The sequence below is a fragment of the Phlebotomus papatasi genome, chromosome 1 (genome assembly GCF_024763615.1).
Source record: "Phlebotomus papatasi isolate M1 chromosome 1, Ppap_2.1, whole genome shotgun sequence".
NCBI lineage: Eukaryota > Metazoa > Arthropoda > Insecta > Diptera > Psychodidae > Phlebotomus > Phlebotomus papatasi.
In genome coordinates, this window is record NC_077222.1 from 37,821,564 (window position 1) to 37,831,246 (window position 9,683).

The 9,683-nt window shown below is 38.9% G+C and overlaps 2 protein-coding genes across 2 annotated transcripts; both read right to left on the bottom strand.

The window, feature by feature from the left end:
* Positions 1-2,075: 2,075 nt before the first annotated feature.
* Positions 2,076-6,290, bottom strand: LOC129809521 (uncharacterized). Its single transcript, XM_055859478.1, has one exon. The coding sequence runs from the start codon at positions 6,288-6,290 to the stop codon at positions 2,076-2,078; it is 4,215 nt and encodes a 1,404-aa protein (XP_055715453.1).
* A 219-nt stretch (positions 6,291-6,509) lies between these two features.
* On the bottom strand, positions 6,510-8,691 carry LOC129799038 (uncharacterized). Its single transcript, XM_055842636.1, has 2 exons — positions 6,681-8,691; positions 6,510-6,621 (listed from the first exon to the last, which is right to left on the bottom strand). The coding sequence occupies exon 1, from the start codon at positions 8,337-8,339 to the stop codon at positions 7,116-7,118; it is 1,224 nt and encodes a 407-aa protein (XP_055698611.1). The 5' UTR covers positions 8,340-8,691; the 3' UTR covers positions 6,510-6,621; positions 6,681-7,115.
* Between the last annotated feature and the right edge of the window lie 992 nt (positions 8,692-9,683).

A 9,683-nucleotide genomic window follows, 5' to 3' on the forward strand; every position in this document is an offset into this window, starting at 1 on the left:
TTGAAAAGATCTTTTTTGACAATTTACAAGTTCGGTTATGGCAATGAAATGGAGCAAATATGCTCAAATTTATTACAGCTTAATTTGTGTTGTAATTTTTCCGAGGAAATATTCAGCTGAAAAAAAATTTGCTTTAATTTTTACAAGTATTTCAAATTCATATAGTTGCTCAGAAATAATGATATAGCTATTGCAATTGACTTTGAATCAATTTGATATATTTTTTTAATAATTTATCGTAATATGTATTGGATGATTGCATAAATTCGTGGGACTTTTTCGCAAATGTAGTTATGGGGTATCCCATAGATAGAACATATCCACCTTTTTTTTGTTAACGTTTTTGCATTGCTGGAAAGGTTTTAGTCGTTTTAGTGTATTACGTCTCCTCAAAAAGGTCGATTTCTGCTTTTCAGAACTTTTACAAAATATGAGAAACAAAAGGAACATTTGAATTATTTAATGTTTGCGTAATTTTGAATAAATCTAAGTGATGGTCTTTCGTAAAAGACCATCAAGCAAGTCTTTCCTTGCTCTAAAGATGATTAAAAGTGGCTTTGAAAATTTCGAAATAGGGATTTATTCTTCGAAATATCAATTCTATTTTAAATGGTCTCTGATATTGATGGCTATATTGTGAGTATCGTAGTGGAAGAAAATTTTTCTATAACAATTGAAGAGATTATTCAAATGTTGGAAAATAATTTTGGAGAAATTTCTCTATAACGAAATAACGAAAAAGGTCCTTCAAAAAATAACCAAGCTTGTTGCAAAAGTTAATTAGCAATCACTAAAAACCTTTCCCAAGAGTTCAAAACGTTTCAATTTTAAAGAATTTTAAAACCTGGGAGAGGATCGAGCTTAATAAAATGTGAAGATACATCTGAAGTGCTGAATTAGTTGTTCCACTCGTACTTTTAGATTCCTACAGACTTTCCAGCACAGCGTGAATAATTGCAAACGACAATACATTTTTTTAGAGATTCTATTTTCCAAAAGTAGCTTCACTGGTCTTTTAGGAAAATTCAAAATATGTTCATAACCCTTCGTAAAACAAAGATAATACAGTGGGTCCTCGATAGAGTCAACTAATTATTTCCAGGCCTGTTGACTCCATTGGATTCGGTGATTCTATCAGAGTCCGGAAAAAAATCAACTCAAATTTATTTAAGCTGTATTGATTTCCGAATTGTTCTGAAAAACTAATTTTTATTTACTTACTTAATTCTTCAATAACTTTTCACGAAAAGTTTAGAAACTTTGTGTTTGCAGTTTGCATTCTGATTGACATATTCTTTTTTTTTCAATACTTTTTCCAGGTCTGTGAAAAGGTGGAAAAAAGCTGATTATATAATTGCTCTTTCTTTGAGTTCAAGCAGTAAAAAGAAAAATGTGTTGAAATCAACAGAAGACATTTTGTAGATAAAAGATAATAAATATCGTTCATATCGTGCTGAGATTGTGGTTTTTCTGGAAATGCTTTTCTCTTGGCTTTTCTATTCTATCCACCGAAAAAAAAGATAGATGCATGTTCGCGGGTAAAATTTGATGGCTTTGAATGGAAAATGGTGAACAAAGCTATAAGTAATTTATATAATGTACAGCAGACAGCTTCATCCATTTCCCAGTATTTTCATGGATCAGGGCGACTGAGGGGCTGGGGGACTTGATGGTGTCTGGAGCATCAATGGCACTTGTCCAACAGAAGCGGATGACATACAATCAATTTGTGTCACTCAATCCATCCACAGTGAATTTCCGACCTTGTTGAACAACAAAATTAAACGTCTTTAATACTTTCCAACAAATCAATTTTATTCAATAACTGGACAGAAATTCGCGTCTTATTTCTACCAATACACTTTTCATACTGACAGCCGTCACGATCGCCTCTCTCCGTTCGCCTCTCTCCGTTCGCCTCTCTCCGTTCGCCTCTCTCCGTTCGCCTCTCTTCGTTCGCCTCTCTCCGTTCGCCTCTCTCACTCTCTCTCTCTCCTCAACCCTGCAGGCAAACACCTCCGACTAAATCCCATACTTCCTACAGACACATCTTCCGAACTTCCAAAAATCTAATCTTAGCTCCTGCATTCAACATGATCTCCCCCCGAATTGGGCCGATCTTTCGGCTTCAATTCATCGTTGAGCAATTTGGGAGTTCTGAGGATGATTAACTTCGCTACTGGTCGCTTAAACACTTTATGCTCATCTTCAGTTCGGACCAGAACCACTCGAACTTTTCCATCTTTCCCGGGGTACAACTCGACTACTCGTCCAACAGGCCACGTATTACGCTCCAGATTAGGATCCACGATCATAACACGGTCTCCAACTTTGACATTTGGGTTGTTGCTGTGCCACTTGGGTCGATGTGTCAGTGTTGGGGTGTAGAACTGCAGCCACTTCTTCCAGAAGATGTCAGTGAGACGTTGTGATTTACGCCATTCCTTTCGAAGTACAAGGTCTTGATCGGTGAAGGTTCCAGGTGCTTGTAGTCCAGACTGACGGTGGATCAGAAAATGATTGGGAGTAAGGACTTCATTTGCATCGCTGACTTCAGCTAACGGACGTGAATTCACTAGATGTTCAGCTTCTGCTAACACAGTCTGCAACACTTCTTGACTTGGAGGGTGTTTGGAGCTCCCGATCGCTAGCGAGATTGCCTTTTTCACAGGAGCTACCAGTCTTTCCCACGTCCCACCCATATGGGGTGCATGAGGAGGGTTAAACTTCCAAGTCACTTGACGTTTCGCAAGAGTCGACGTGATGACATCATGTTTGATTTCGGCCAGAGACTGACGAATTTCCCTTTCAGCTCCTTTGAAATTCGTTCCATTGTCGGATAATATTGTTTCGGGTTCCCCTCTTCTTGCCATGAAGCGACGGATAGCTAGTATACAGGAATCCGTAGTTAAATTTTCACATAATTCTAAGTGAATGGCGCGGGTCGTCAAACAGGTAAATATTGCTCCATATCGTTTCACCTCACTTCTCCCTGTTTTGACATAAAGGGGTCCAAAGAAGTCACATCCAGTATGAGTAAATGGATGTACATGTGCAGACAGACGTTCCTCAGGAATTTGGCCCATAATTGGTACATTCGGTTGTGATCGTGCTTTCTGGCATGTGATACAATCCATTTGAATTTGTTTTAATGCCTTCCTTCCGGTAATAATTTCAAAGCGTTGTCGTAACTCTGCCATCACCAAAGGAGTTCCCCAGTGACCAAGTTCTTGATGATAATGGGTCAACATTAACTGTACTGCCCGATTTCCTGCATGAAGCAGGATAGGATTTTTGAAGTCTTCGCTAGCTCGTGGCATCATCTGAATCCTACCGTAAGCACGAATTATTCCGTTCTCATCCAAACCTGGATTCAATTTATAGATGGTGCTTTTCTTTGAAAGCTTAGCGTTTACGTGTCTATTATTTTCGTGGTTCTCCAATGTACGTGATTGTGCCAAACACTCAAATTCTGCATGAAAACATTCTTGTTGTGTCTGTCGAATTATGCATCTCTCGCCACCCTTGTAGTCACTGGCAGTCAGAAATATTTTTCCGTTTGGTTCTATTAAGTTATTAGTTCTGCGGCGCTGACGACAGGCATCAATGAATTTGTACACATAACCGGCGACTTTTAGCATATGATCCCAACGCATATAATTTTCCGGATCCAATACTGATTCGTGCAACCTGTCGTCATCTGATGCTGTCGGCTGATCTAAGGTCACAACGTTTATCGTTTCAAAATCCAACTCATCTTCGTTTTCATCTATTTTCGTGTCCCGAGTACCGGGTGCAGCCGGCCAAAGGTTCTCATCTTTCCACAAGAATATCGGGCCTTGATACCAAGTTGATGTTGCACTAAATTCCACCATGCCGTTCCCTCTTGTGGCTTGATCTGCTACATTTAACTGACTGGGAACGTATCTCCATGTTTCAGGATTTGTGAGTTCATTTATCTCGCCTACTCGGTTCGCGACGAAGGCATTGCGACGCAGAGGATCTCCTCGAATCTGACCCAGCACTACCATAGAGTCAGACCAAAATACCTTCCGATGAACAGTAATATCAATGTATTGTTCTATTGTTTTGGAAAGACGACTAGCCATCAAAGCGGCTTGCAATTCCAATTTGGGAATGGTCAATCCTTTTATAGGTTCGACACGGGTACGAGCCATTACAAAGCTCACATGAATGTGTCCGTTTTTCACAAATCTTAAGTATGCAACAGAAGCAAAGGCCTCACTGCTTGCATCTGCAAAAACATGTAGTTCTACTGAAGCTGTTCGGAAACGTAAATCCGAATAGCATCTCGGAATTGAGACACGAGGTAAAAAGGAAAGTTGCTTTAACCAGTTCCTCCATTCATCTCCAAGATCAGATGGCAACTCATCGTCCCATTCTATACCGCGTTTCCAGATTTTTTGTAGAAGAATTTTTCCGCAAATGATAAAGTGAGCAAACATACCCAAGGGGTCGAAAATTGACATTAAGATACGAAGTGCTTCTCGCTTCGTGGGCAAGTCTGTTCCTTCAATTACTTCTTGCTGGATGCAATTTATCTTTACTTTGAATGTAAAGCAATCAGTTTCTGTATTCCACCACACACCGAGGATTTTCTCAAAACTACTCTCAATGTCTAAATCTTTGTCATGAATATCACGGCATGATTCTTTTGGAAGACCACTCAAGATCTTTTGGGAATTGCTAATAAAGTTTCTGATGTTGAATCCTCCTTGCTTATGTATATTGATGACTTCATTTATCAGTTGAATGGCGGATTCTTCATCATCTGTGCATCCCAAATAGTCATCTACAAAATGCTTTCGTATAATTTCATCTACAGCTGTAGGATACCGATTGATGAACTCCTTAGCATTTTTGTCCTTAACATAGGCGGCTAATGCGGGGCTACATGCTACTCCAAATGTCATGACTCGCATGCGATACTCTTGTGGAAAAACATCTCTTTTGTCTGCCCGCCAGAGAACACGTTGCGCATCACGATCTTGTTCTCGAATCACTATTTGATGAAACATCTCTTGAATATCACCTGCGAAAGCGTACTGTCCTTTACGAAATTGCAACAGAATTCCAGGCAGGTTATTCATCAAATCGGGACCCTTCAATAGGCAATCATTGAGAGATATCCCATGTGCCTTCGCTGCCGCATCATACACCAGTCGAAGTTTCCCGGGTTTGTTAGGATTTGTCACGCCGAAATGTGGCAAATACCAAACCTTTCTTGATTGTTCTGATGGTGACTCTACTGGCTCAAGATAGCCACTGTCTATATAATGTTCAAACTTTTTTGTGTAATCCGTTTTAAACGCTTCATCTCGGTCCATGCGCATTTCAATTTGTCTAAGACGACGCCACGCAGTTGCTCTAGACTGGGGTAGTGGTGCATCTGTGTCCTTCCAAAGAAGACCTGTTTCAAATCTTTGCCCAACACGTTTTGTCGTTGATTCCATAATTGATAATGCATATTTGTCCTCCTGACTTCTGGGTTTCTCGATATAGACCTTGACACCGAAATCTTCTGTACTAAAGGATGTCTTGATAATTTCAGTGAGCTCGTGAATTTCACTCTTATTCGAGTTTCTCGACATATGAGTGTATTCGGGGTGACGTCGTCTCCCCCCATCTGAGCCACTAATTACCCATCCCAAAGCAGTTTTTGAAGCTACAGGATCCTTTAGAGGACCATGTATGAGATCATGAGTGGCGATAAGGAAAGCATTATCCTCACCAAGAAGAATTTGAGGTGCTTGGTTAGAAAATCCAGAAAATTCTATTGTTTTAAGATAGGGAAATTGATTAATCAATTTCTCTTTATCCACACGCACCTCTGGCAAGATCAAATCGGACATGGTTCGTATATTTCGCAACTCATACCATTTAGCACCCGGAAATACTCCTCTTATTGCAAGTGTTACCTCCGTGGTGCTGTGAATTTCTTTACTTGAACCATCCAACCACATCAGTTCCATGGAGGCCTGAGTACCAAATACGCCCAATCGACGAATTAAAGTACCATCAATTAGACTAACTGATGAAGCAGAATCCAGTAAAGCCAGAATTCTAACAATGTTACTCTTATCAGGAGCAGCAATCTCTACTGGTAACACCCTGAGCATTACTGTTGCTTGACACTGAGACGCACCGGCAAATGCTGTGTGCCTTCCTTTGGACTGAAATTCTACCAAAGAAATTTCCTGAATATGATTTTGGTCTTTGGCACATGACTCAGATGACGTTTGAGTATTTTCATTCTTTTCATTAAACATTCTTTTTCCAGAATTAGATGCTCCGAACAAGGACACACCTAATACATTAAAATACGTTTTAAAACCTTATCTACTAACACTTTAGATTTCGAATCACCCGTATAACCGATTACTCACCACTTGTTTTTTCATCAGAACTGACGATCTCAGTCGTCGTACCTTGGCTTGTATTAGTAATCGGTATACCTGTTTAAATAAGACCAGTTTTACAATTTCAAAAATTGTGTGTTCAATTTTTCACTTTTTTTTTTTATTTTACGCTTACCGAAAAGGACACCATCATCTCCCCCCGTAAGCGTACCCTTTGAACTGCAAGACTCTTCAGCCTCACCTATGATAAACACACAATTACTTGAAATTCTCCCATGGAGATAGTTTTCCAAGACTCACCGGAAATTTTTGAAAATAACCCTTCCATTGTGAGTAGTTTTCGTCCTGATGGATCGGTCACATCCACAGGGATCTCCATATTTTTCAGATTGTTTGAAACCTTAGTGTTAGTATCTGTGAAACATTTTTTTTTTATTTCAGTTTTATTGTTTCTTTACATAGTTTCTTTTTTTTTTTTACATGTCAATGAGTCATTGCCAAAGATCACTAGTAATAATTTTAATTCAATCAAAATTTTAAACTTTCAAGATAAATCCAATAAAAATTTCAAAGAATTAAATTCCAATATGTAATTTACTGAGTACAAAATTCAACCAATTTAATTTTAATTTTACTTCATTATTTTGTTTAAAGGTTAATCTTAATTTTTAATTCACAACAAAGGTTATCAATCTTAGTTTTACGTTCTGTCTTGAATGATCATAGTCTTATATCTTATTTTTTACCTGTTTTATCGTTGTCTTCTTTTTTCTCGTCTTCAAATTTAACGGACTTCTCTGTTCCATGCAGCAGGCGATGATGCATTCGCTTACATCCATCTAATCCACAAGTGCGGCGGCGAACACAGGTATTTAAGCGATGGTTTCGGCCCAAGCATCCCCAACAGAGACCCTTTGCAAGTTTGTAACGCTCCTTTACCGTGGATTCCTTCAATTTTGGACACTCATTCGTATAATGACCTTCCTCACACACTGCACATTTGTAGCTCTTTGTTGCAATTTGGGTCGTCATAACCGCTGCACTGCGTATTTTTGGTGTTCGTGTATGTTCCTTTGTCTTCTGCTTGTTTCCAGTTGATGATTGAGTTGAGAGTGACGTCACTGGCAAAATATTCAAAGAAATTTTCGATTGGTCGTTCAGCCAAGTTGCAAGATCCGTCACAGAGTAATTTGGAATTTCTTTGGCCCTCATTGCCCAAAGCATCCTCATGGTTGGAGATAGTTTTCTCTCAATATCATTTGTCACCCATGGAGAGTCCATATAACGTCCTTTGTCCAGCCATTTCAATCCAAACGACAAGTTTTCTACGATGGTTGCAAATTTGACAATACTCTCTGGATCACCATCTTTTGGGTCTGGTGTTGAAGCTATGCGAGCCATCATTCGATTTATCACTTGTCTTGGATGTCCAAAATGCGACTGCAACACGTTTATGATGTCTTCTGGTGCTGCTGCTGTAGCAATGAGGGTTTTTACTCTATCCCGTGCATCTCCTTTCAGTGCTTTGGCCAATCTCATGGTGTTTTCAGTGGCTGTGAAATCGCCATCCTTAGAACTTTGTTGAAACATGGCATAAAATAATGGCCATTCTTCAGGGTCGCCGTTGAAATCTGGCAATTCTTTGGCTACGGCTTGACGTGCGATGAACTTGCTGACTTGCTTTTCTTGATTGGCGATAATTGTGGACATATTTGCAATATGCATCGATAGCTCATTTTCTTCGTTGGTTGTAGAATCGTCTCCTTTCTCTGAAATCTCGTATTCCTCGTTAAATTCACTTGCTTCACCCTCAATATCATCATCTGACGCCTCAAGCTTTTCCTTAAGCTTTTCGAGCTGCTCTAATTCCGCCATTTTGCGTTTTTTGGCTTCTTCAATTGACCGGAGACGCTCAGCATTCTTGCGTTTTTTCTGCGTTTTTGGAGTGGACTTAAACATTTTTATGTTGGGTCTCGAAGGACCTTATGTTGAACAACAAAATTAAACGTCTTTAATACTTTCCAACAAATCAATTTTATTCAATAACTGGACAGAAATTCGCGTCTTATTTCTACCAATACACTTTTCATACTGACAGCCGTCACGATCGCCTCTCTCCGTTCGCCTCTCTCCGTTCGCCTCTCTCCGTTCGCCTCTCTCCGTTCGCCTCTCTTCGTTCGCCTCTCTCCGTTCGCCTCTCTCACTCTCTCTCTCTCCTCAACCCTGCAGGCAAACACCTCCGACTAAATCCCATACTTCCTACAGACACATCTTCCGAACTTCCAAAAATCTAATCTTAGCTCCTGCATTCAACAGACCTCTTTCACAGAATCCCCTCTCCTTCACACAATTCGTCCTGCATTTGACCCAAAGATTTGTAAAATGACACACTTTGGCTCACAATATGACACTGGCAACCAACAAAGGGCTCCAGAGAACTTTTTTCTTGCAATTGAGTGATTTTTTGATTTTGCCCTTTATTCCTTTGGTCGGCATTTGGCCGTGAAGCTTATTCTCGAGTGTCGTTTAACGGAGACTAAAGTGACTTAAAAAACGTAAAAAATGTTTTAAAAAAAATCAGTTTAAAGGATAAATTATTGACGATAGTCTGCAAGCAGAAGTTGTACAGTTAATTGATAAAGTATCACTCTGGCTCAACATTAGAATCCGCGGGAAAATATTCAACTTCGCTAAAAGACGATCAATCACAAGTTGCCAGCACGTCACTCATTAATTACAAAAGTCCAATTAAAAGTTGCACGATTGTGCAAGGAAGTTAGTGGAAATTATGGGAAATGATCAGAAATCTGACACAGAAAATTTTCCACAAAGTTGAGATACTTTCCAAATCAAATTTCAACATGTAAATGGTGAAAGAACTTTCTTCCAGATTCAAAATAATTTACATGACTTGTCGAATTATAATTGAATAATTAACGAAATGTTCAACGTGATACAGTACAGCATGAACATAAAGTTGAAATATGTATTGCATTGTGTCATTTTAGTAAAAAACTAATTGGCTAAATTGAAAAGCTCATCCAATTCAAATAATCCTGATAATTTTTTAGAGAATTTTGTCCAGATTAATATTTTATGAATCTAAATATAAAAGCTAAAATATATAAAGTCGCTCTCTCTCTTGTGTTTATTATTACTAATAGGCCAATGAATTTTATCGAGTGATGATTTATTATTCAATTTGCGAAGGGCTAAGACCTTAGTAAGAGTAAGGGCATGTAACAAAAAAGAAAAATACAATTCTAGCAGATTATCGAATAGTAAATTTGTATATAGAAGAGT

Excerpts from the sequence above, each read along its gene's own strand:
- LOC129809521 (XM_055859478.1), bottom strand. The coding sequence starts at position 6,290 with ATGTTTAATGAAAAGAATGAAAATACTCAAACGTCATCTGAGTCATGT.
- LOC129799038 (XM_055842636.1), bottom strand. The coding sequence starts at position 8,339 with ATGTTTAAGTCCACTCCAAAAACGCAGAAAAAACGCAAGAATGCTGAG.